Source organism: Ctenopharyngodon idella, chromosome 11 (assembly GCF_019924925.1).
Source record: "Ctenopharyngodon idella isolate HZGC_01 chromosome 11, HZGC01, whole genome shotgun sequence".
In the NCBI taxonomy this organism is placed as follows: domain Eukaryota; kingdom Metazoa; phylum Chordata; class Actinopteri; order Cypriniformes; family Xenocyprididae; genus Ctenopharyngodon; species Ctenopharyngodon idella.
The window spans coordinates 1,974,917-2,002,598 of NC_067230.1; the positions used below are offsets into that span (position 1 = coordinate 1,974,917).

General features: G+C 36.4%; 2 protein-coding genes across 4 annotated transcripts; one reads left to right on the forward strand and one right to left on the reverse strand.

Moving 5' to 3' along the window:
- The first annotated feature begins 731 nt into the window (after positions 1-731).
- LOC127522293 (uncharacterized) lies at positions 732-3,728 on the forward strand. Of its 2 annotated transcripts, none has more exons than XM_051912092.1 (2): positions 732-1,798; positions 3,225-3,728. In XM_051912092.1, exon 1 carries the CDS (start codon positions 810-812, stop codon positions 1,773-1,775), a length of 966 nt encoding a protein of 321 aa, XP_051768052.1. In that variant the 5' UTR covers positions 732-809; the 3' UTR covers positions 1,776-1,798; positions 3,225-3,728. The 2 variants fall into 2 exon arrangements, with proteins under 2 accessions (XP_051768052.1, XP_051768051.1); XM_051912091.1 differs by lacking the exon at positions 3,225-3,728 and adding an exon at positions 2,715-2,943.
- Positions 3,729-4,635: 907 nt separating this feature from the next.
- Positions 4,636-26,586, reverse strand: abcb11b (ATP-binding cassette, sub-family B (MDR/TAP), member 11b). Of its 2 annotated transcripts, none has more exons than XM_051912094.1 (29): positions 26,404-26,586; positions 26,214-26,297; positions 26,103-26,121; positions 25,979-25,999; positions 25,834-25,888; positions 23,377-23,621; positions 22,892-22,979; positions 22,591-22,724; positions 22,314-22,485; positions 17,810-17,934; positions 17,516-17,690; positions 17,281-17,394; positions 16,308-16,418; positions 16,069-16,194; positions 15,783-15,986; positions 13,473-13,643; positions 13,191-13,392; positions 12,504-12,585; positions 10,981-11,110; positions 10,735-10,902; positions 10,544-10,648; positions 8,394-8,555; positions 8,093-8,296; positions 7,754-7,995; positions 7,507-7,663; positions 6,283-6,480; positions 5,977-6,183; positions 5,469-5,615; positions 4,636-5,373 (listed from the first exon to the last, which is right to left on the reverse strand). In XM_051912094.1, the coding sequence occupies exons 2-29, from the start codon at positions 26,287-26,289 to the stop codon at positions 5,173-5,175; spliced, it is 4,041 nt and encodes a 1,346-aa protein (XP_051768054.1). In that variant the 5' UTR covers positions 26,290-26,297; positions 26,404-26,586; the 3' UTR covers positions 4,636-5,172. The 2 variants fall into 2 exon arrangements, with proteins under 2 accessions (XP_051768054.1, XP_051768053.1); XM_051912093.1 differs by having other exon boundaries at positions 26,214-26,302.
- Positions 26,587-27,682: the final 1,096 nt, after the last annotated feature.

Genomic DNA, 27,682 nt, shown 5'->3' on the forward strand with positions numbered 1-27,682 from the left:
TAGTACACTTCATCTTGGAAACTTGGAAATTAGAAGAAAGGTTTAAATGGGCACAATGTAAAATATTTTGTTGGTAAATGATTATAATCATAATCATAATCACATATAATCGTGTGATGCTGACGCAGGAGCTGGCCAATAATGAGTCGCGTTCTGATTAGAACCTGGAAAGCGCTGCACTGTGTTTACTACCTGAACAGCGTAGGAGACTGACATGGAAGAGAAGAACTTGAATAAATTACCACCTCGGGTGTGCATTATTTTCTAATAATTCAACGGCCAGTCGCCAATTATTCCTTACGTTCCCTTGTTTTAATTTAGTTAAATCATGGCTATGTTTTAACTAAAATGAGGGAATGAATTAGCACAACATAGCCACAGTTTACCTAAAATGAGGGGACGAATGAATAAATCATGGGAATGAATTCTTAATTTCTATGTCCTGTGCGAGGCTCCGTACATTACGGATCTTACCTAATTTTTTTTGTAACATAGGCCTACTCCATGAAAGAAAGATGCACACATTTAACATTTCCCACATGGGAAAAACCCCTACTGGCCTACACATATGGCTACAAATGCCAAATATCTTTTATTGTTGGATCTTTTGGTAAAGTTACCAGATTCACATCTTTTATCTATGTTAATGTTTAACTTGACTTGTCACATTGTTTGCTTTTGTACGGATTAAACCGTGTACTTTAGCACTGTCCTTTTTGGCCATTTCAAAACATCTGGTCTCAGTTCCACTGCACAAGTATCTCTTCATGTTTGACCTACTAAGAAGACCAGAATAAAACATTTTAAAGATGGGAAATCATCCCTGCACCCCAACTCCAGCAACTATAGACAGTATTTACAAGGTTGCCCAGGACAATGGGATCCTCCCTGACATCACTCTTGATGGGACGGTGGCAAATTTACTGTCCCTCAATTCCAGCATTGCGCTCAACCTGCAGTATGCGGCCGTCCAGCAGAGCCTGACCACAGACCAACTGGCGGCTTTAGACACCAACCTGACCTCTATTTTCGGACAGAGCTCTAATGTATCTTACGGAGGTGTCGGAGTTGTGGCGCTTGCTTTATCTTTTCTGCTTGAAGCTCTTGTGTCCAGTATTGTCGGTCAGACGGATGGTGGGACCACAGACCCATTTAAGAAGGCTTTCGGATCAGATAACTCTTCGGAAATCGCCAGCATTGCGAGTGAATACCTCAAACTGGTGTCTAAGAGGGCCAATAACATCGAGGAAATGGGAGAAATAACTGAACTCTATGACCAGAAACTGAAATATGCTCTAATCGAGCTCTATGAGAGCATGACTTTGGATCAACAGCTGAACACGGATAGTATTAAGCAGTGGATCAATGGAGCTGCGATCCACCTGCACATGAGGATTCATGGGATTCGTTTGGCATCTGTCCCTAAAGGTACAGCTGAATCGCTGCGTTTGTCATACCGAACAGGTTTGGCGAGGTTAATTCAGCTCTATAATGGTTACTTGAGGCAGTATGTAAGAGAGCGGTCCACCACGCAAGTTCCTCCGGTAAAGGCGGGATTCTTAATCGTTGAACCTGGTAAGAAGGTTAGACACCGTGTGGTCCACAACACCTGCCAATCACAGGCTATTGCCACTGCGGTAGTGGCCCGAATTTTATCTGCACAGGATATTGGAAAGACAGAAAGATTTTTTGATGAAGCTGGTCAAATCTTAGACCGCTTGCTTCAACAGAGAGACACTTTTGAGCTACACAGGCAACAGAAGATTAAATCTTAACTGGATGTGGAATTCCTTCTGAGGTGATTTTTACTAATACTATATACTCTGTTGTTTAAACACATTGTTAAACTACGCCACATTTTAGAATAGCTACATCTCTGCTGTTTTTAAGTTTGATACCATTGCCATGATATGCTAACTACGGTAAGTGCTGGATGTATTAGCATTAGCCTACTTAATGTCCCCCTGTGGTGAAAATCAGGTTTTTAATGTTGTTCATATGTCTATCTGGTGTTTTTAACATGCTTTAAGACAAACCATGTGCAAATTCATAAGTCGACACCATTGCTGAGTATTTTGTCTTTAAAACTGCAGTAAACCAAAGACAGTCTCAAACCCGCGGTTTGAAATCGCTGGTGTTTCTAAAGTCACAAAAACTACCTTGTAACCAATCACGTCAATGTGCCGGCGGGCTTTATCATATCATTACTGACCACGCAAGGGAGTCTCAAAAGAAGGTTATCCCGGTATATTTTTCTGTTGATATGAAAAATCGGGTAGATTTAGCAATATGGCGGGTGTGTGATGTATCTTACGATGTTATGATGAACTATGCCTTTCTCCACTGACATTCTGAGTTGTTCAAAGCATTTCTAAGGATACTGATTGTTAGAAGGCAGCTGTCTGACTCGTGAATGTGAACATGGTTTGTGTAACATTAGCAACACATTATTAGCTGTTTGATAACGTAGTCAAGCAAAACTCTAATCATATTAATTACCGTTATGTGTCCGACATTGTAAAAAGCGCTACCATTGTGCAGCGTTTACCTCAGTAAGTTGACGGAGTGGATCTCGTCTGAGCTCGTGCGAGTGAGTGGAGGCGGGGCTAATTATCTTATTCATAGATCTGTGTATATTAAATGAGGCAAGGGTGTAGAGTTACATTCAAGCTATTTTAAGGGATTATTATTATTTTATTTTATTTTTTTCACAGGAAAAAAACGTTTAAATATGTAATTTTGGTGATCAAAGATGAGTTTTAAAGGATAAAATGATTGACTACAGGGGGACTTTAATGAAACAGCTTACCGAATAATAAATAAATAAGCTGATACCAGTATCTTAGTGTTGTTGTATTATAATTATTAATGTGCTATTAACCTATTATATTAATATTGTACATTAATTGTAAAACGACACATTAAAGTATATCTTTCATGAGGCTTCCTTCCCTTAATTCTTGACTGTGAATAGTGAACTGTGAACTGTCAAGAACATTTATATACTACACTGGCTCGTACTATGCTGCTTTAAGCAAACATCACAACAAAATGTGCTGTAAGGGATATTAGCCATTTTGCTAGCTTACACAATTTAGCATTTTTAATGACTGTTACAACGATCTCCACCCCAAACAGTCAAACTGTTTTAGCATGATGGTTTGAAGATAGCATTATTGCAAGGCATCAAATTAAAGGCACACTATGTCGTTTTTCGCCGCTAGAGGCCACCTATTCAAAACAAAGGCATAGCTTGAAGACGCCGAGATTGAGTGCGGGTTCATGGGAGATGTCGTCTTCACCTCACAGCCGGTGGAAAAGAATCGGGATGGGACACGGGCAGAAATCATGTTCATGGATGAAATTATTAACATTACTGTAGTATGAAGCAGAGCAGGGCCGAGTGTTGTGGGAGTGCAACAAGGCTGCTGGAGTGATTGCTAATGGGAAACGAGCGCGACACACGGCTCTAAAGCAGTGGAACTTTTATTATGCCGCAGTCACCTCTTCCGCTTCTTCCGGTCAAGCATATGTGGGGTAACACAACGCTCTTTATCATATTAGATACATTTGAGTGTGTTGAAAATAATGTCATAACATTACTCTATGGCACTCACGGTAAATCAAGAAAACGAGATTCAAACAATAAGAATGATTGACAATGATTAGTTTTCGGTCTATAAATGTATACAAACAGTTGTTCCCTTGTCTAATAAAGCATATAATATTAAAGCATCTCTGGTGTTTCCATGATTTCTACAAAATAAAACTGGAAATCGAGGGCAACGCAGGTATGATGTCATTGATAGGTGACGCATGGACACAGTCCTTGTCCAATGTGAAAATGACGTGGATTTAAACATTCTTGGAAACATCTGGGATAATGTAAGTACACAAGTCAAATAATATAATAAATAATATAACAAATCAAAAATATATAACCCTGTTCTAGTGGTTTTTGGATATTTTAATCCAAAAATCTTACATATGTTGCCTTTGAACTTATGTAACTTATTTGAACTATGTTATGTAGATCAAATAATTGTAATGATTGCTATGCAAAAATAATCTTGATAAAAACTTTTACTTTCTTTCCTGAAAATCTTTTTTTTTTTTTTGGGGTCATAAAATCTACAATGTTGCTCACAGCCACTTGCCACTTTTCCAGGTCCATTACGAAATGCAACCATGGTTTTTACTACAAATAAAACCAAAAAGCCATGGTTAATATAGTTAAACCACGGTAACCACAAATTAAATAAATAAATAAAATGGGATTTTCGAATAAAAATAAAATTAAGAAATGATGCCCAGGGGCCTGTTCTTTGTATTTCACTGCTGAGGATTTGACGTTATCCAGGATTGTTAGGTTCTTCGAAGGTCATCCCAGAGTTGCTGTCATAGAAACAGGTCCGTAAGCTCATACCTGCTCGGGAGCAGCTTATTTTATGTAAACATCTTTTGCATCTTTTTAAGCAGAGTTGATACTTAAAGTCAGTCCTAGCCACTGCAACTTTCTTACAAGAGTACCCTATTGAACCAGGAAAAATAATGATTTAAAATAATAATAATATTAATAATTAATTTGAAAATAATATTATGATGTTGTGTAGTCTATCATAATATAGACACAGACAGTTTTACTAACAGAGATTTATTAGTGAGGGAATAATTACCTAATAATTTTATTGGAGTCTAACACACCATGTACAGTTAGTCTGAGCCGTGCATTAATTTGAAAGGTGACATTATCTCAGATCAGATGTTTTAAACAAGGTACAAAGAATGGACCCCTGAACGATTAATCACTACATTCACAGCTCAGACTGCTATTTTGTTTAATCGATAAAAGTTTTATTTGATAGTACATAAATACATTCATTTTACAATGCATACAGCAACAAACAGTTCTTGTTTTCAAAATTCAGTGTTATTAGATTAACTAAGTTTTTTCTTGACATATATATGTGATGTAAGCTAATACAATTATACTAATTGTATTACTGAAATTAATTTTTTATACAATATTTACTTAATTCAGTACAAATATTTCTGTGCCAGCAAGGTGTGTTAATCAGCCAAATATCAGCCGATTTATTATTATATTCATCTATCTGTCACTAGAAGGATGTATGAAATCCTGTCCAGTTCTCTTATGTGCTGATTGAGAGATTAGCTGATTGGAGCTCCGGTTGTGACGAGTTTGTAGTACGCCCCCTTCAGGCCCATGAGATAGTCGTGTGTGCCCTTCTCAATTACATATCCCCTAGACATCACAGCTATGATGTCAGAGTTCTGGATAGTAGACAGACGGTGAGCAATGACGATACAAGTTCTGCCTTCCCTCGCTTTATCCAAAGCCTCCTGTACAGTCTGGCAAACACAGACGAACAAACATAGACTATATGAGTTCTCACACAACTAACAAACAACAAACAATGAAAATCCTCTCTTGCTTTCTGGCTCACCTTCTCACTTTCTGTGTCCAGTGCTGAGGTGGCTTCATCCAGTAGAAGTATTTTGGGATCTCTTATGATCGCTCTGGCTATAGCAATGCGTTGCTTTTGACCCCGGGAAAGCTGTGAACCTTGGGAACCAACATTAGTGTCGTATTTCTGCATCATGGGAGGAATAAACAATCAAGTAATTAATATTTTTGTCACACTCACAAGAAACAAGATTTTTAATGGGATTTTTATCTCAGTATTACTTTAAATGTTTCTATTTTATTTGTATTAATTTTTTTTTTTTTTTTTTATTTCTTTTTTGTACAGCACTTTTGGTCAACTTCTGTTGTTTTAAAATGTCCTTTATAAATAAACGACTTCATAAATGAATCATTTTTTGATCTAAAGTTGTGAACAGCTTAGAGTAGAATCTTTGAGCTGTCGTTTTGCAATTAAAGTAGATTCCGACACAAAGTGAACACAGCATTAATTCTAAATTCTTGTAATCCGAAGGATTCCCAGTTAACACCTCAGGAAGTGACATGACAAAGTCATGCAGCTGGGCCTTCTTGGCTGCGGAGATGACATCATCCATGCTGAGCTCTCGTTGATTGTCTCCATAGCGGATGTTCTCTGCAATACTGCAGTCAAACAAAATTGGCTCCTGAGAGACAATCCCAATCTTAGAGCGCAGGAAAGCAACGTTGACCCGAGTAGATTCACGGCCATCAATGAGCTAATCGATAAAGAACAATTATTAGATCACAAACTCAATGTTTCAAAAAAGAATTTAAAGCAAAAAGATTATTGTGAAAGATCTTAAGAGTTTTCTTACCACACGTCCATTGTTAGGATCATAGAACCTCTCCAATAGTTGAACGCTAGTGCTCTTGCCACAGCCACTGCTGCCCACAAAGGCCAAAGTCTGTCCCGGCTTAACACTCACATTCAGACCATTCAGAACCTGAATATCTGGCCGGGATGGGTATGTGAACTTGCAGTCTATAAACTCAATATCCCCTTTAAAATTATCCTAAAGGAAAGAGAAAGAGAAAGTGTTATGTGATGGTCAAATCTTCCTGCCTGTGTAGGGCAGGTGGTTCTTATATTGCTGTGCCAAGAAATAATGCAGTACTAAAATGTAATGTTAAAAATATTTTGTTTATATCTCCTACATTTCTATATACAAGAGTCTATATTCTAAATATGATAAATCCATTTCAGTCCTAATTATAGTTGATGTGATAAATATACTGAATTTTCCAGAATATTTTATCAACACAATCACTCAAATGAGAGGTATATCAGCCCATAAATTTAAGCTTTACTAAGTTAAGTTTCAGGCTTTGTATTGTTTTGCATACTGATCAACTGATTTTCCAAAATGTTTACAATATTCCCTGAGTTATTCCATTGGACTACACACCCAGACAGCAACATAGTGTGGGCCAGATCCGGCCCACTTCTGGTAAATGTGGATGACACACGGACCAAATGTAGGCCGGATCTGGGCCGACACTATGTTGCTGTCAGGGCATGGAACATGGAAAAAGTATTTTTTCTTTTGTTTTTGCAGGGGATTTATCTGCGTATATAAACGTTTATTTCACTCCTCTTGTTCATTTTTCCTCAAAATAACAGAAATAATGAATTATCTTTATGTTTTTCTAATTTGCTCAGTGATTGTAAATATTGGTCAATGCAATAAGTCAATTATTGATTAAATTACTAGAAATTATTGGTCTGTTAGTTTTTATAATAGATGTTGTTTATATGCCACTATAATTTATGTTTGTTATATACTTAAATGTTTCATTCTTGTCCCGTTAAATTTGAAGGATTTATTGTGGAGTGAGAGGAACTAAAGTGCATTATTATGGTGATTAGAATATACTAATCACCATAAAACACCATGTCACTTCACAATTCACTGGTATTTTACATTATTTCTGAATGTAATAATAAAATGCCACTTATCTCAACAATGCTATTTTGACCCTGTGCAGTTTTTTTCTGGATAATACTGTCCATAAATGGTTGGTATTGATAATTTAATTACCCATTTGTCTCCTTCATTGCTGTAGATGCTAATTTTGGGAATGCGGTCGAGTAGCTCAAAGAATCGTGCGGCAGAGATCTTGGCTTTGGCGTAATCTGGAGTGTAGGAGGACGCTCGGCCGAGAGCTGTACCGCTGGTTACAATCGCTGAAATCACCCTGTATTGATAGAACCTCACCAAATTATGAACATTTACTCCATCTGCACTATGTAAACCAGCAATACACTTTGTGGCATTGTTGTCTCACCTGAAAACCATACTAAAGTGTAGCCCCTCTCGATAGACCAGGTATCCACCAAATCGATAAGAGGCGGAGTTTGCCATGAAAACCACACACTGAGAAAACCCATAGCAGGCACCGTAAACATTAGCCTTCTTCAGCGCTGCATGATACGGGGCCTCCAACTGTGTGTCGAACATTTCCACAAAATTACGCTCTTTTCCTAGGCCGGCAATGGTGCGGATGTTATTCAGAGCTTCTCCAGATATCTGCACTCAGAAATGGACACAGAGACATTTAAAAAGCCTGATGCAGGATCTGATGGGTAGGTGATTTTACCTATACTCCAGTCTAGCGTCAGCTCACCCGTCCTGCTGCCTCCATGGCCTCTTTGTCCTGCTTGGCAAATCCGGTTAGCATCTTAGCCTGAAACCCTCCAGAGAGAGCCAAGAAGGGCAGGAAGCACAGGATGACCATAGTGAGCTTCCAGCTGAAGTAGAAGGAGATGATAATGGCCACACCAATGTTGGTCAGAGAATTCACGATCATGCCTATCTGAGAACCTGTGGCCTGGAGTGAGAGTTTTTTTAAATGTATTTTTATTTACTGTAATTAAGCATTATTTTGATTGAGGTAGTGAAAAAAGGATCAGCAAAATTTTTCTTACTCCCTGGACTTGTGAGGCATCGGTGGCCAGTCTTGTGGTCAAAGCACCTGGGCTGTTTTTGTGGTCATCAAACCAGCCGATCTCCTGCCCCAACATTGCCCGAAAACCCAGACGCCTCAGTCTACGTGTCAGCAGCTCCCCAGATTTAGAGAATGCATAGCCCTGAAAGAAAGAAAGAAAGAAAGAAAGAAAGAAAGAAAGAAAGAAAGAAAGAAGTAGTAGCTAAAATTAATACTATCTAGGTTTTTGAAAGCAATAGGAGACCCAAGGCACTATACAAATACGTGAACGCAGCAAAAGCAGCTAATTTCACACCTCATTTCATTCCAAAATGTGTTGGAACGTAATTAGTAATGCAAAATAATTTGCACTGTTAGTGTTGCCAAAAGGGCAATTAGCGAGCATACTATAGAACGTATTCTTTTTCTACAGTTAGTTTTTTGCCTTTTAGGTCAGCAGCTGTCATGGCAGAGCAATAGTTTGAAGAGAATCTTGCAAAATAAAATTGCTAATGTTAAACTGCCGACACATTTACAGATTTAAGTTTTTAAGCACTAAGGATCCTACAGTGTGACAAGGCTTACAGCGGGGATAATGTACGTACAGTCTAACAAGTAACAACTGTAAAAGACTATTATAAATCGTGCAGTGTGCACCCGGCTTTAGTCATTAAAATATGGTAATTATTAATTAAGGTTAAATTACATAGCCAAATATCACATTATACTACCGAAGCTAAAATTATCCTTTCCCCTTTGTTTTCAGATAGCCTTCAGTTAGCATGCTAACAGCTTAGCCTATTAGCTTAGCATAACATTAACTCATTAAGAAGAGCTCATAAGCAGCTAGATTTTGTGCAACTTTTTTTTTTGATTTTATTCTTTAGGAAGGAGAACAGGATTTTGTTTTTATTCTTTAGGAAGCAGAACAGGATTCTGTGAAGGATAGGATTGCGAATGACACTGGTTGCATCCGAAAACTTGGGCAGCTGACTTATTGCCTCACTGCCCTATTAGGCAATGACTTCGCAGAAGGCATTTGCTCCTGTGTTTTGAGGCAGCGTAATGATTTCATGATTTACAACAAAATAGAGAGAGCTTTGGTGTTAACTAAGTGAATATTGAATTACTACAATACTAATTTCTTGCTAGAAATGACATCAAAAGTGGAAAAAGTTGGTCAAATACATACATTACACACCAACTGACCACCAACCACAACTTTCAGACGCCATTTTTATTTTTTAGCTTAACTGTCACGGAACGGAACACACAGGTTTGGGGGATATCAAAGGCAATGAAGGATACATCTAAGCTGCCTTCAAAAATTTATCAGATGAAGGTATCTCAGGAGATTTCTTTGGATTCAGGTGTGCATTGATGCCTTCCTACCTTGGAACAAGTTTGGGTATTGGAGTTATGCGTGTGATGAAAGGTTGGGGCATGCCGAAAGGTAGAGGCGTGGAGAAAGGTCTTTATCATTGGTCGCGAAAGCTGTCTGTCAGGGTGTGGGGTAGGGTTAGGGGTTAGTTTCTGTATGGGCACACCTCCTTCCGGCACGCCCATTACTCCAACCTGCAGCTATCCCTGTCTCCCTACACAGCAAAGTCCCCAGAGTTAAATCAGCTCTGCTCAGAGTACATATGGTCCCTCTCTAAATAGTGTTAAAGTAACACTGAAGCAGAGTTAAAGTTAATGAGATAATTAAGCAATTAATAAGGCTGTGACTTAAGTCACTTGTAGTTCTTGTGTTTTTTCTTATTTCTTCAGTGATTCTGCTTGTTAACAGCAGGTGTTCATCACTAATGCACAATCATCATTTAATTTATTGCTTAATTATCTCATTAAATTTAACTCTGCTTCAGTGTTATTTTAACGCTATTTAGAGAGGGACCATATGTACTCTGAGCAGAGTTGAATTAACTCTGGGGATTTTGCTGTGTATATGCATCCTCCGAAGGCAGCATTTTTAAGCTTTTGGACGCAGCCACTGATTTACTGGCCCAGGCATTTGAAAGTAACTTTATCGCCCCCTTGAAGTTTGTTACCACCACATTAACGCTATAATGCATAGAATGTTTGGTCTACCTGTAATAGTTTACAACATATTTAATATATATTATAATGAAAAGGCTTAACATGAAGACAAACCTGTAACATTTGTGTGAAAAATGAAACCAAACCAACAACTACAAAGAACAGACAGATGCCATTAATTTCCCTCCGTTGTTCAACAGGATCAGGCATCGAGAATGTCTGCAGATAAAAAGAGAGAGATGAAATTAAAGCCATGCTTACAGAAAACACATGCAGTAGAGGAGAACAGCAGGCAGAAACCTCACCGCCAGGATTTGGCTGAAGAGGAGAGAGTAGACTGGGTTCACCCCTCCATTCACAGCTGCTCCAAAACTTCCAAAGAGCATGTAGGGCCATTCAGGAGCGTTATATTTCAGAATACGAGCCACTGGAGCTGGTTCCACCACCTCTGAATCATCATCAGGAAGGCTGCTCTATATACACATACAGTATGCACATATATGAGATGTTTTGCGAGATATGTCAGGGCCATGGTGTTGGAGAGCTCTAACCTTTCCCTTGATCCCTTGAGGAACGCAGGTTTCAGAGTATGAGCGAGGGCCTAGCTCTCCAGCAAAGGCCACAGAGGATTCGGGTACAACATTCGACAGGTGTGATCGTGATCTTTGGCGAACAGAAGCCCTGCAGATATAGTAAAAGAGAGAGAGTATGAGGTAGAAAGAGTGAAAAACTATAATATTAATACTTTATTCTTATGGTATTTACATACTTCAAGCCTTAAAGCCTGTACAAATACCAGAAATCATAAAAAAAAAAAAAAAAAAAAAAAAATTGGGAATTGTATAGCAAAACATTTACACATTTCATTTATCTATTAGAACTTTTATGTCATTTTGCCTGCTTGGCTGTTTCCTTTTTTAATTATATGATGTCATTACGTTGCTGTCTTGCTGACTAACGCCAGCCTTTTCCAATGAACACAAGAATACGCAGTAATATCACACAACTTAATCTAGATATTTTAATCAAATCTTCAAATTCGTTTGAAGAACCAAATTAGACAGAGTTCAATTATTACGATTAAAAGATCTGGCATCAGTCAAATCATTTCAGATGTATTAAGCGAGGTACGAAGAATGGACCCCTGAACAGGGTGCTGTACTGTTTTACACATAATTTTAACCATTCCTGAAAGTCACGCTGTGAGTATCTTAACTATACCACTTATGCTTGCAACAATTACATGTGTAGGAAGCAAATACTTTGTGCTCAATGAGCCTAAAACACAAAATAATAAGCCCAATTAGGGATAGTTAAGATTCATTTCTAAAAACACAAACATATAAAAAACATTTAAGTTTAAAAGTCAAAAAAAAAAAAAAAAAAGTAATAAAAAACAAAAACATGCAAAATTATTTTGTCCCCATTTCAATTAATAGAAAATAAGATTTCAATAGCTATTTTCCATCCAAAGTTGCGAATTTATATTATGCAGCAAATTAGAATATTGCATAAAACATTTGCAAATAAAGCACTGCTTCCATTCCATGTGTTCAAAAGAACAAAATCGTCATTTTTTAAGAAATTGGTGCAAAATATCTGTAATAAAAATGGAAGTTGCCGTAATCAGGGAAGCCACTGTAGCTCTACTACATCATAAATGACTTGCATCACAATAAACGCTGTCATGTTAACTTGCGCTCAGATGCCTGGTGTTTGGGAACACAATCATTTGAGACATTTCTGGGAGGTCATAATATCAAATTGTTCTGATGACAGACTTTAGCTCAGGCATTTCAGAATAATCAAACCAACATTTGAGATGCTGTGCAATGAAATTTGTCAGCTGGTTAGTCCAGTTACCCAATCACATCCACTATTGACGCAAAGTCACGTGAGTTTTAATAAATACATGCGATTTATTCAGTAAATGTGTTTCCATCGTAGTTTATGTGCATGTCTTGTGATCGGATAAAAACATTATCTACCTCAATTGAAGAAACGCTAGGGTTTGAACAAAGCTTTAGCATTCTTTAAAGAAAGCTTGAGCAATAAAGTATTTCACAATTTTTACCTCAAGCTAGCACGATAACTTCCTGCCCTGCTGAGACTCTTTCTCTCTGCATCAAGATCAATACTTTCAGCTTCCTCCATCTCTGAGAAAAGTGAGAGACAGAAAGATTAGAATGACATTCACTTCAAATCATTTTCGTTAATTGAAATAAAGCTAAAATGAAATAAAAAATAAATACTGGATGAAAAACTTTTAACGAAAAATTCAACGAAAATTAGAAACGTTGCCTTGTCAGCTAACTGAAATTAAAAGGACTAAAATTACTAAAACATGAAATTGAAAATGACTAATTCTAAAAATGAAAATTTTGAAAAATAATTCAAAATATTAATATACGTAATATAAATAATATTCAGATAACACTGATGTAAAGGTTCATATAAATTAATAAAAAGATATTATGAGGTATTCAAGATGATTTCTTTTTTATTCTTTTTACATTTTACTCCAAAAGATTTAAGAGACAAAATGATGAGACATTGACAACAAGTCAAGTAAAAACTGGCTGTTTTTCAGGCCGGCGGCAGTGGGGTTGAAATTATTTGAACTTTGAGTACCATGTCACAATACAGGGTGCTCACCTCCACAGAGTTCAATGCATCAGAGAACATTGACACGAGTCACGTGAAAGGATCTTAATACAGAGTACAAACAGTAGGAGAGAGAGAGTGTGTGTGTGTGTGTTACCCTGTTTGGCTTTTTGATTGAGGGCTTTGTCTCCCTGGCTCTGAAGAGTGACCAACGTGAAGTAGACGCCCTTTCTATCCAGCAGCTCATCATGTTTTCCTCGTTCCACGGCACGGCCATGCTCGAATCCCACGATCACATCTGCATTCTTTATTGTAGATAAACGGTGAGCTATGGAGATGGTGGTGCGACCCAATCGTACCTTCAACAGAGGATTGATGGTTGTTAAACCCTTCAGTTATTTTGGTGTAATATATTATAATTACTTTTTTTAATGCTGACCTTGTCCAAAGCCTCCTGTACAACAGCTTCACTCTCATTGTCCAGAGCTGATGTAGCCATGTCCAGCAGAAGGATTCTGGGATTCCTCACAAGTGCCCGGGCTATTGCGATTCTCTGTTTCTGTCCGCCACTCATCTGGCCACCACCCTCACCTACCAAAGTGTCAAATTTCTAAAAAGAAAAGGTTAAAAATGTTTAAGAAACATACTATATACATATTATACAATACTGTTCAAAAGTCTGGAGTCAGTAAGATTTTTCATGTTTTTGAAAGAAGTCTCTCATGCTAACCAATGCTGCATTTATTTGATCAAAAAACAATAATGTTGTCAATTATCATTACAATTTAAAATAACTGCTTTATATTTTTATAAATATATTAAAATGTAATTTATTACTGTGATGGCAAAGCTGAATTTTCGTTTTCAGCATCATTACTCCAGTCTTCAGTGTCACATGATCCTTCAAAAATCATTCTAATATGCTGATAACAATAAGAATAATTTCTTATTGTTGTTAGTGTTAAATACAGTTGTGCTGCTTAAAATTTTTGTATAAACTTGCTCTTTTTTTAGGATTCTTTGATGAATAGAAAAAAACTGCATTTATTTGAAATAGGAATCTTTTGTAACATTATAAATGTCTTTTTGTCCTAAATAAAAGTATTAATTTCTTAAAAAAAAAAAAAAAAAAACTTGCCCTAAACTCTTGAAGGGTAGTATAAAATGGGGTTTAAATCTAATTTAAACCTAAAAATAAACAGAAACTTTTTTTAAATATTTGGAACAAAAAGATTATAATAAAATAAAATAAAATAAAATAAAATAAAATAAAATTACTTAATATAATATAATTATTTAATATAATAACTTAATAAAATATAAATATAATATAATTAATAAAATATTATAACCCACTTTGGCAGGTTGAATTTTATATATAATATATAGGCTATACATTTATCAATTGTAGTGTTTTAAAAAGTCATCTGAAATAATAAACTGTGTGCAATGTAGTGTTGTCAAAAATTTAGATTAGATTTAAAGGCACCTCCCAGTACTAAACTGAGTTCTTTTTTGCTGCTTATATATTGTGCTTAAACAGTCAAAAACACACAAAATAATGACAAAATTCTAGTCTTAGCGAGTAGTCATGTAAACACAGTCCGTTATGTTTTAAGTGCATGTGTATCAGAATAATGGATCTGTGCGTCAGGTCTTAAAGTGACAACAGCCTAATTTACCTGCTGACAAATTAAAATTAAAATTAAAAATATCTATTTGGCAGTTTTTCCCCATGGTATTGATATCAAAATTGTGGCCAGTGAAAATGCTGAGTGGCTAATAATTTTGGAAAACCACTAGCCACAGTGGCTGGTGAGCAAAAAAGTTAATATCAAGCCCTGAGTAAAATAATATAATTTAATATAATATAAGTAAGCAATAAGGTACAAGAGGCTGTGCTGTACCGCTTCGCGTCGTGCCCAACAACGCCCTTCAGCCGTGACTTATTCACGATACAGCACTAGCCTCGAGTACCTTATTGCTTTTATAAAATGGTCACCACACAATACAAATATTAAAGGCAAAAATATGTATCAATGCAACTTTCATGAAGTAAACTTTCACTAAAAGCCTTCCTTCTGCCGGAAAAAATAGTCCCTGAACCATGAACAGCAACAGAAGTTACATTATTACGCCATTAGATGGCGGCAAAGACTGTCTTTATGAGTGTGTCAGTTAGTAGCGAAGACTTTTACATTGAAAAGACTGAATTGTTGTGAACATGGAACAAGACGCAACTGACAAATGCTTTGACTAGCGCTGTCGCGTGTTTTTTTTTCATAGGACTGACCTGAAGGAAAATGCTAAATCTGAATACAGGTAATAAACTCGCTCACTTGATCTCTTTCTCACGATACTCTTCTACATAATACAGTAAGCTTCAATGAACAATATCTGAGAACATACAGTTTACGTTGCTAAGAGTGGTTGCTAAGGGTGTTGTGTAGTGATACACAGAACCGTTGGGTGAAGCTGTCATTGCCGTGTTTTATCGTGAATAAAACAGCTATTGACCAATCAGAATCAAGGACAGGAACTAACCGTTTTATAATATAATATAATATAATAAAATATAATTTAATATAATAATATGAGATTGCTGACCCTACAGAGGATAAGCGCCATGGAGAATGGATGGATGGATAATAATATAATATGTTATAAAATAAATATTATACCAAGATGGACATTAATTATGATGTCTATGTATGTTGCACGTATATGGTGGTGCTAAGTGGTCTCCTGCCTGTGGTAAATCCATGATGAAGTTGTAAGCATTGGCCTCTTTAGCTGCTGTGATGATGTCATCATTCGAGACCCCAGGACGCCCATATCGAATGTTCTCAGCAATGGTGGTCGCAAACAGAACCGGCTCCTGCTCCACGATTCCAATCAAAGAACGCAACCACTGGATGTTCAGACCCCTGATGTCATGACCATCCAATGTAACCTGGAGTGAAAGAAAATTTACAAGGATTTCTGAAAGATGTTCACCAAAAATACTGCAGCATGTAAAAGTGATGATCCTTTACCATTCCTTCTTTAGGGTCATAGAATCGTTGAATGAGCTGAATCGCGGTGCTCTTCCCAGCACCACTGGGACCCACAAATGCTGTTGTCTCTCCTGACTTAACCTGCAGATTAAGCTGATCGAGGATCTGTGAGAAGAAGGTGAGTAGAGTTCATCTAAAGTAGGAACACAGCAGAGAACCATCTGGACCAGATGGTGGAAGAGAAGCAGTGACTGTACTGATGTAAATTTCAACTTTACCTTCACTTCAGGTCGAGATGGGTAATGAAAATTTACATTATGAAACTCCAGATCTCCTTTCACTTTGTCTAACTTATATCCAGCCTCAGAGAGACAATCGATCTGTGGTTCCTGAAAATAAGACAATATTCCTGTCAATCCATCACTTGGGAAGGTGTCAGACTCTGATAGATGTCAGACATGCAATAATACAGCTGTTTTCTTGCTTCTGCATTGAGCTTGCTGGGCTTTTTCATTCTGTGCTTCTTTTCTACACTTACTAAAATCCAGCACAGGAGGACTTTAACACTCATTTGCCATCTATGTAAAATCATATTTTCGGTACTCGTGGGACTGACATTTGTCTGATGTTTTTGTATTTTTTCTTTCTGTATGCAGGTGGTCCAAAGTATGAGACCACTTGCATTTTTTAAAATTACTAAAATTATTAAATTAAATTTCATTAACCAAATATTATCTGCATAACAATAAGAGTGGGTTCAAAACTTTAAAAAAAATTAAATAAATATTTTTTCATTAAAAATAAAAACAAATGAAATAAAATTAATTAAAATTAAAATTAAAAATTTCTTACTCATTTTACATCACTTTATTAAAAAATGCTGTTTATTCACAGGATTTAATTTAGATGCTGAATCTCAAGTTTTCATTATTTTGATCTGTTTTTTGTTTTTTGATTTTTTTATATTTCTATTCATCTTTAATTTATATTTACTCTATTATAGTTTTAGCAGTTTTGGTACTTCAACTTATTTCATTTCAATTAGCAACAGTTCTAATTTTCGTTTTAAGATTCATTTTAAATTTTCATCTAAATAAATAAATTTCATTTATATTTTATTTCAATCAATAAAAAATTTTTTAATAGTGTAAAAGTTTTTTTTTTTTTAAGTTAACAATAACACTAGATTTGAGACCGATATTAGTCTTTTCACGTGATTTTTGTGATGTCTGTTGTCCACGGGGTTCTTACGCGCTCTATGGTCTCAAAGATAATGGTGGCGGCTCCTCTTCCAGCAGCAAAAGCCTCCAGACAGGGAGACGCCTGGCCCAAATTCAACGCAGCAATAAGCACTCCAAAAAATACCTGCAAAACACAACATGTGATATCCAAACAATATCTCCATTCTGCCTTTTCTGCCACATGTGTAATGTGTTGAATAACAAAATGAACCTTGATGTGCTAGTATGAGATCATGTGTTTGTACCTGTAGTAATGTCCCTGGACTGTACTCTTGTGTGTCCACTACTAAGCTGGATCCATACCAGAAAGCTAGTGCGTAACACAGGAAGATGATGAACCACATGTACCCTGTGAAAAACCCCATGATCAAACCTTTCCTGATGCCCCATCGCTGGGCAGAGACCAGATTACGGTCATACCTGCAGGAAATACAGTGTGTAATGAGTGTTAAATTATGGTATCAGTTCAGAGGAAATAACACATTTCTGATTACAGTGCAGTGCAGGAGTCATTATGTGTAAAGGTGATGGAAAGTTACCTGTCCACCTCTTTTTTCTCGCCACCGAATGCTGCCACAGTACGTACAGAAGACAAAACCTCATCTGCCACAGCACCTGCTTTAGCATATGCCTGCAGCTCCATTCCCGTCAGTTTTGCCACAAACTAGACAAGCACAAGCAATCAAAACAAATGTAATATATTGTAATTAACTTTATGCAACAGTTTGTTACAGTCCTCGAATGTGATTGGACGAGTGGAGTTCCAAGATATACCATTTGTCTGTTTTTGCTCCTAACAGACTAGATTAAAGTCACCATGAAATCAAAATTGACAATTCTTAATTTTGTTGGAATATTGCAGTGTTTATATATAATTATAAATAATGTATCCATGAACATCGTGTTTTTTTTTTTTATTCATGTGCCCTCATAATCTTTAATCAAAATAACTTTGCCTCCCACTTGCAACGACTTCTCTTCTTCGAGGATGCCTTTACTGGCGTGAGGGCGGGACAACCTGTCACTCACATGAGATCCACCAATAGCAAACCACAAGGGTCCAATCAATATAGTTCTGCAGGGATGACGTCAAAACCCGGAAGACTAATTCGCCACTGGTTCTCTCCATAGACTGTAAAAAAAGGTTCTCTCAAGATTTTCTTACGGGGGGTTATAATGTGGTTTTTCAATTTATGAGTAAAATAAGGTCTGAGGTAAACAATTTGACGATACTTGGATGTTTTGTTCTACAATGTAAACTGCACACACTCATACCTCAAACTTATCTAATTACTTATAGAGTGCAACAGTTGGGTTCCAGAAGTAAAAACTCCATTCATTTTCTTCATAAAGAAATTGATTTTGATTGAAAACTTATAAATCTTTAAAGACAGCCCTACTGTGAGCTACGAGGATGTTAATCCATGATATTTGCTTCTGCTGAAACTGTCAGTCTGTATTATTTCAGCATTTACTGTATTTTATTATTTATTATTTTTATTATTATTTTTTAAAATTATAATGTTTAAAAGTTTAATTCTTAGTGAAAAAGTACATTACCCACGATGCTGTACAGAAAATTACACCAGAGAGTTGAAAAAAGCAACACGCTCCAACATGCTCTTTAGCTCCTCCCACTCCCATGAAGCACTGCAAATGATGTAATCAAGTCGATCTCTCTAGTGCACTCTCAAAATACTTAAATGTTTATACATATATATATATATATATATATGTATATATATATATATACAGTCAAACCAAAACTTATTCAGACATTAGATATAATTCTGTATATTTTTTTACTAGTGGGTGCAGGACACTGTAGTTCATTTATGTAAGTGAGGATAGCAAAATAAAGTAAACTGCGACGTGTTACCAAAAATTCTTCATACAGTAGACTACCAGTAAATTTGATAAAAATTTGGAACCAAAAAATATTCAGACACACCATGTTTTGCTTAAGTGTTATCTGACATAATTAAGATTAATTTTTTATGACACAGTTTAACTCTGAGATCTTGTCATATTTTATTATCATTTTTTAAACTATAGTGAATAAACTGTAATAATGAATTAAATGTTCAAGGTGTCTGAATAAATTTTGGTTTGACTGTATATGGTTCAATGACGTGACAGGTCATTTTTTTTCCAAAGGCCTTAATAATAATAAAAATGAAAGATATGGCATACAAAGTATGTAAGGTAGAACAACTAGATCTCTTTTATTGAATCCAAAAGGTTTTAATTATATTTTGCTACATATAAAAGGTATTTTAAAGATTTTGAAGTGTCAAAAGGTCATCCATTTCATTTCTGATTACAATATCTTAAAATGTAATTAATGTATATATTTTTTTTTTATTCTGGCATGATTTTATAACATCATATATCAACACAGTGAATGCAACACTTCTATGCAACACAGTTAATCAGTGGTATTAAAATTATGTGTAGAAGTCGTTGCTTTGTTATGAGAAAGAATGTCCGGAAAAATGAATTTCATTCGGAGTAATCAATAAAAAGGGACCATTTTGGATCAAGGTTGCGTTCCAGTTCGTTTTTTTATGACCTTCCCTCGCTAACTTCCCTCAGTCTCGTTGACTCGGATGTATGTCTTTGCTTACGCTGCACGAGTGCCCACTACTGGCGGGACCTTTGCAATGGGCTGAATTAGAACGTCCTAAGCCCTTGATCACTTGGAATCCGCTATGGAGTTGATTAATTATTTAATTTTTTCCCAAAATTGTTTAATGCAGCATTCTATATGTATATATGTGTGTTTTAAATACTAAAAAAATAATTAATATATCATAGAGTTGTTTGTGGTGGGGTAAATTAAACACGATATAAGGTGACGTCACAATCGTGTTGCATTGTGGGTTATGGAGCTGCCTGAAGTGTACATATGAAGTAGACTCACTCCCTCGATTTTGACTGTCTGTCCATATAAACTTCCCTCGTCCACTTCACGAAATGGAACACACTTCAAAATGGTGGGAGGGATACCGCCGAGGGGAAGTGCTTAGGGAAGTTCGCGTGTCTAAAACTGGAGTGGAACGCAGCCCATTTCATGCAGTCAATATCATGTGACAGGATGTAACATCATTCAGACACCTGCAAAGGACCACATGGTGTGAAGCAAACAAGCTAGCTAACTAGATATCAGCCTGTTAACATTGTTTGAAAATATTGTCATTCGGTATAACCAAAAGTGTCATTCAGTAAAACAGAAATTTTGGTTAAACCGAATGACTTTGTTGGTGACAAATTTTGCCCATCAAATGACAAAAGCAGTGTTAATTGATTATAAAAACCACAAAATCTCATTGTTAACACTTTTCAAAATTATATCTTCATTATGTTTTTTTTTTTACACTTTTAAGAACCTTATTCATCAATGACCCATATATATATATATATATGGATCATTGATGAATAAGCTTCTTGGCTTATATATATATATATATCTGATATATATATATATATAGATCTGGTTTGCAATGTTTCATGGGATTGTAGTTCTTTCCCTCACTTAAACCGTTAAGTACACAGTCTTGTACCTTTGTCTTTTTGTCCAATTTTCAAAAACATTTTTTTTTTCGAAACAAAGTTTGTGGTGTTGTGATTCACCTCGTAGCTGACTGACTTGGTTCATGGCTTATAACTCTTTAACAAAAACTAATTTAAAATCCCTATAGGGAAAATTAATGAAAAAAAAAAAAACAGCACCGCTGAAAAAGGGGGTGGGCACTGTTGCACTCTATTAGAAACATACATTTTATAAAATAAACATAGCTTCAATATTCACATTTTTGATATGGGTGTGTGTAATTCAGTGGCGTGCACAAGGAGGGGAGGGGGGTGCTTGAGCCCCTGCCCCTTTGATCGCGAAAGTGAAAGTGCCCTTTGCGGTCGCATCGCCGGTGCCCCCGCGTTCCCATTTCTGCCCCCCGGAACGTGATTTCTACCGCGGGAGAACAATCTGCAGGTTTAAACAACCAGTCTTTGATTAAAAGAGCTGATGAGGTATAAATCTATTCATCGAAATCCACTTTGCCCAGTTTACAATGATACAAAATTTTAGGTGGCTAAATGTAAACAAATAGCCATTTGTAAAGAAGTAGCTGTTGTTTTGTTTTGTTTTTTTTGCATACCATGAATGAAAATCCAGGTGCCCCTGTATATAGTTATCATTATCTTTACCATTATCGTTCTTGGTGTGAACAGGCCTTAGTTCACCCAAAAATAAAAATTCTGTCATTAATTACTCACCCTCATGTTGTTCCATACCCATAAGACTTTCGTTCATCTTTGAAACACAAATGAAGATCTTTTTGATGAAATCTGAGAGCTTTCTGTCCCTCTATAGACAGCTACACAACTGAAATTTTGATGCTCCAAAAAGTTCATAAAGAGATCATAAAATTAATCCATATGAATTGAGCTGTTTAGTCCAAAAACACAATTGTTTTATATGATGAACAGATTGAATTTAGGCTTTTATTCATATATAAACATTCATGAACTCACATCAGTTGTGGTAAACGGAAGCTCAAGCATGTTTGCTTGACGTGTGCGAGAACCAATGAGGTTCATTCTCGTGTGTTAACACATTTGAGCTTCGGCAAGAGGTTTGTTCTTGCGCGTCAAGGTCGGTTGAGCTTCTGTTTATGTTCGCTGATCAATGTTTATATGTGAATAAAAGCCCAAATTAAATCATCATATAAAGCAATCAAGTATGGATTAGTTTTACGATCTCTTTATGAACTTTTTGAAGCATCAAAGTGTCAGTTGCGTTGCTGTCTATCGAGGGTGATGAAATCTCTCAGATTTCATCAAAAAGATCTTCATTTGCTTTCCGAAGATGATTGAAAGTCTTGTGGGTTTGGAACGACATGGGGGGGAGGATATGATGACAGAATTTTCGTTTTCAGGTAAACTAACCCTTTAACTGTTGTGTTTAAAATGTGTGATCTTATGTGTGAAATGTATGAAATCTTATGTATGAAAAAAAAGACCTGATGAATTTTCTTTTCTCACCAGAGCCATGAGACCTGCTCCAATCCCAATCAGAGGAGACACTGAGATGATGACCAGTGTTAGTTTCCAGCCCCTTGCAAAACCCATGAGAAAGCCCACCACGAATGTGGTGAAGCGCTGGATGAAGATCCCCACCTGATCAGCAATGGCATCGTTTATCTTGTTGATGTCACTAGGATCACATGGAGGCACACATGAGATGACACACACAAACAATATTAGATAACTCTTGTTTATTTAGCATTTGTGCTCTGGAAAGTGTTTAAATGTGTCTTACTCAGACATGCGTGTGTTGAGCTCTCCCACAGAGGTGCAGTCAAACCAACCAATCTCCATCCTCATGACCTTCCTGAAATACATCCTCCTGATAATCTGAATCTGTCGTGCTGCTGCAGTGATCCACAGAGAGATCTGAGAAAAATGAAAACAGAGAAAAATCCCTTTAAATTATACTATTCTAGGTCATACTAAAGGTCAAGGTAAATTATGCACATTATTAAAGGTTTTTTATTTTTATTTTTGTATTTCACATTTACAAAACAAGAAAGAACCAGCAGTAATTTGCTTAAAAGTCTCACTTGGAGATATCCAAGAATGAAGACCCCCGCTCCAATGCCAACATAATAGTAGGCGAAATTAGTCATTTCATATTCAATGTCCAATAGCCTGAAGCAAAAGAGCATACCATCATTAAATACATTTTTGAAAAATTGAGAGAAAAAAATAGGAAATGTATTTTAACAGTACAAAGTAAAAATTAATTAAGCTTTTTTAAAAATTGTATTGTTTATTAAACAAAAAAATACTTAAAAATGCTAGACAAATACATTCGAATTGGATTAAATATGTTTTTCTAATATTGAGCAGAATTTCATATTGGCTTTAATAAAATGACCAATGTAATAATTTCATTTTGGAAACAACACGTTTACTAATTTTCTCACACAATATAAATGAGTCTTTATATCCCACATTAAAATAAATAGCTGAATTTCTATTTTAGAAAGTGAATCCCTCACAAGGGAAAAAATAAAATATGTGAAAACCCCTGCTTTATTCTCACCCGCATGATTTGGTCATGTTCAGTGCCAGGTTTTCTTCTTGTGTCAGGTTTCTCCACTGTATAGTGTTGTTCACACATGCTTTCTCCGGGTCACTAAGCTCATTGAGCTCGATGTCATACTCTATGAAGGTGTCCGTCAGCATCCCAAACACGAGCAGCATCAGCGGTTGCGCTGAACCGTGAACAATCGCACATAAGCTCCCAATAATCATCATGCAGATCTCCCGGCAGCTGGCAAAGCGAAACTGCATGGAAAATCAGTTGACTATTCGTTTACATGTGCACCAATAATGCGATTATTTCCAATAATCGATGTTTACATGACACGAGCAAACTTCTTCACTTCTCTGGATGAAGAAGGAAGCAGGAGATAGCGCACAATGCGCAGCGCGTTGTGTTGACAGAGTTTAGCGGAGTTTAGCGATTCTGAGTAGAGGGAAAACTTGTCAATAATGTCAGGGGCTTCACCCAAAAAATGAAAATTCTGTCATTAATTACTCACCTTCATGTCGTTCCACATCCATAAGAACTTCGTTCATCTTCGGAACACAAATTAAATCCGAGAGGTTTTTTTATACCCCATAGACAGCAATTTAACCACCACTTTCAAAGTCCAGAAAGGTACTAAAGACATTATTAAAATAGTCCACGTGACTGCAGTGGTTAAACCTTAATTTTATGAAGCAACGAGAATACTTTTTGTGCGCAAAAACAACGACTTTGTTCAACAATATTTTCTCTTCTGTGTCATTCTCCTTTATGTTAAAGCCTTCCAGATTCTACATCAGAACGCAGACTCAGTATTGGCCAATGATGTTCACGTTAGCAGCACGACGCATGCGTGAGATGCTGACGCAGGAGCCGGCCAATAATGAGTTGGTGTTCTGACGTAGAACCTGGAAGCACGGAACGTAAACAGCGTCGGAGAATGGCACAAAAGCATGGGCGTAATTTGCAGGTGGGAGCTGTCCCCACCACTTTTTGCTGGGGCCGATATTGTCCCCACCACTTTTTGAAACATCTTGCAGCACGGATGTATACTAATACAAAAGAAACATCTCTAGTTGGTTAGCAATTTGCTCATTTGTGTTGAATAATTGGCGATCTGGCGCTGGGATATGTTGTTTTTGAAATCATGTTAACTGCTCGTTGCTGCTGTTATCAGTGGCGCAACAGTGTTCTCTTGGCGCTCGTGTACACTGCACAGTCTTCACACGGACGAGCGCTTCAATCTATCGCTTAACGCTGTTGTGGCCGGAGACTCTATTCGTTCCGGTGAAATCACAAAACAAAATGTACATCAATGTGTCCCTGCTCTTGATATACAATCATTGATGTACATCTTTGGTTTTAATAAGAAAAAAAAAAAAAATTTACAAGAGGGCGGATTAGAACACAGAACCTCTGGCACGCTGAACAAAAATTCTACCCCTAGTCCATCAGGACAATCTAGTAATAATAGTGGATCCACATATTTATTGACTAATGTAAATACTCTCGAGACTAACAATATATTGTATTATAGTAGATGTAAGGACGAAACTATCATATTAAACCTGAGGTCTATGTCAATAGATTTTGTGCATTTATTATTGTAATGATACAATTACAATACAACCCCCCCCCCCCCCCCCCCCCCACACACACACACACCACACACATTCGCCCCACCTTTTTAAAACAAAGTTACACCACTGCACAGAAGAGATGAAATAGTTGAATAAAGTCATTATTTTTGTTTTGTTTTTGCGCACAAAAAGACATTTTAACAATGTTTTTAGTACCTTTCTGGACCTTGAAAGTGGTGGTTAAATTGCTGTATACGGAGGAGTCAGACAGCTCTCGGATTTCATCAAAAATATTTAAATTTGTGTTCTGAAGATGAACGAAGGTCTTATGGGTGTGGAACAACATGAGGGTGAGTAATTAATGACAGAATTTTCATTTTTGGGCGAACTAACCCTTTAATACATACCTGTTTATCGTGCTAAAAATTGGCGTATGCCACTTACTGTGATTATGGTTACTACATTTATGAGCTTAATCAGAGCTTGATCTGAGTATTTTGTTTACATGAGATCATGTTTAATCGCAATATTGCCAAAATCCCATTATAATCACATTATGTAATATGTAGTAGTAGTGCAAAAACTTTGTTCTTGTATTTAGCACAGTATGGACTAAAACGGGACTACTGCAAAACAGAACAGAACAGCTAATTGAGCTAAATTGTATCTGGATTAACTTTTCAAACCACAAAATCTTGATTTTAAAACACTGTTGGCCTTACAGGCTAATATGTCACTTACAGTCATTATAAACTGTAAATTATGCAACAGGTGTCCATTCATGTAACATATTACAATTTTGACCCAAACAGGACAATCACAAAACATATTACCCCTAACATCAAAATTCCTCTCACTGTTATAATAGGCTATATCTCAGAAGTATTACCAGCTGGAAGAAGCCAACGCGGATAGCTGATTCTTCTTTCTTGCCATTTTTGGACCTGTGAATGAAATAGTTTGTGGTGTTCAAAGTAAATATGTGAAAACAAGCTTCCATCATCAAGGAAAAGGAGAAAAAGAAGATAACTTACTTTTTATCCTTCCCCATTGTCCTGTATTAACACAAGTTTAGTTTAGAGACATTAAAAAGAAGAAATTCTTAATGCTTTATTTTAAATAAATGTAATGTATATGCATAAAAAAAGCAAAACTTACATGTAATCACCATTTGTCTCTGTAATAGAATCAATATGTTTATTCATGACTGAATTTATTGTGTTATAGATTTGAGAATAGTTTTAAAAGATTAACTTTTAAAGTGTTTACCTTCATCTGAAAATTCGTAACCATCATTTTCCTGTCCAAATCTCTTGATACTGCGCAGCCTTACTGTTCCTGGCATCGTCCTGTCTGTTCTTGTTTTAATGCCATTAAGAAAACAGATGCTTCAGGATAATTGCATCACAGAAAAACATAATGTATCATTTCAGATTTCAGCCCAATACTGAAAACTTACCTGGCTGATCCAAAGTGATCTTTTTCTAAGTTTTTAGTTTTACAGTAAAAATGCTCCTAAAATCCAGTCATATTCTTAGCAAGTGTCTGGATAGACTCCTTTTCAGCTCCGGGAATGTGTGGGAGTGAATCTCTCGATTGTTGCCAACAGTTAAATGTCTTGGTCGGTTTTGCTCAGGTGAGGTAACTGTCCGGCCGGTTTGTTCTGTCAGGGAGGGTGAATGACCTCCGTATACAAACACTGACATTAGAAAAATGTCCCGAAAAATCAATACAGCTATTCAGGCACATGTGCTCACAAGATATGAGGATTATTATGATAGTATATTGACATTTATACTCGAAATCTCATTAAGAATAAGATTAAATTGTTACAAATAGTTCAGATAGTGGATATCTGGATTTTTCAGGAGCATCCTATAGGGTAGCCATTTGTCATTTTACATGAAATAAGCCAAGATTGAGTGACTGTACTCAAATATTTTACAAGCCTGAGATTTGGGTGCTGTCTAAAGATTCAGATGCATTTCGGAGAACTGTTTCTCTGATGAACTAAATCAAGGTAAAAGCTTGCGAGGTCATTCACCTTAGCATGTTTCCGTCCTGCTGGCACAGGACATGGGTAACCCATCATGCACTACAGAATCAACATGTTTGAAAGGAACAATATCTTGATCAAACCATCTACAATATTTACAGTAAAACATAGCATTGTGATGTACATAACCAATAAAAAAATCAAAAGAATTACATTTTAATAAGTAAGTGAAACACCCACTTATGTTGTGGTCAGGGAGATATTATTTATACATTTTGTTTTTGTGTGCAAAATATTTTGTTGTATATTGGCAGAACATGCATAAGATGCGCTACGCAGAAACCAAATACAGAGACAGAACTGAATCATTAACTCAGAACTCCGCCTCACTCTACACTCAGATTAACACTGTCAACACTCCATATGTGCTTGACCTGATAAACTCTCTTCTCTATTGCACTCTTAATCATTCAAAAGTCAATTCAAGTCAAAATTCAAATGAAAGTATGTTTATAAAAAATGGAAGTATGTTGTTTTTCTGAATAAAATGAGCTTGTTTTCCTCATGCACTTGCATGCTGAGTTTATGTACTTTCACTGAACCAAAAATGACTCAAAAGAGGAAACACTGAAAGCAAAACTACTTGGTAAAAAACAGACGGGTTACATTTGGGATCTAAATTACACATTATCAACTGAATAGTTCCAAATAGCCTTGCGGTTTATTTCCACAGAAAGGGGAA

What these genes read in the sequence shown, in the direction of transcription:
- LOC127522293 (XM_051912092.1), top strand. Translation starts at nt 810, where the DNA reads ATGGGAAATCATCCCTGCACCCCAACTCCAGCAACTATAGACAGTATT.
- abcb11b (XM_051912094.1), bottom strand. Translation starts at nt 26,289, where the DNA reads ATGCCAGGAACAGTAAGGCTGCGCAGTATCAAGAGATTTGGACAGGAA. An exon ending in AACATGACCAAATCATGCGG is followed by an intron (nt 22,980 to 23,376) that starts GTGAGAATAAAG and finishes CTTTTGCTTCAG; the next exon opens with GCTATTGGACATTGAATATG. An exon ending in GTCCAGGGACATTACTACAG is followed by an intron (nt 17,395 to 17,515) that starts GTACAAACACAT and finishes TGTGTTTTGCAG; the next exon opens with GTATTTTTTGGAGTGCTTAT.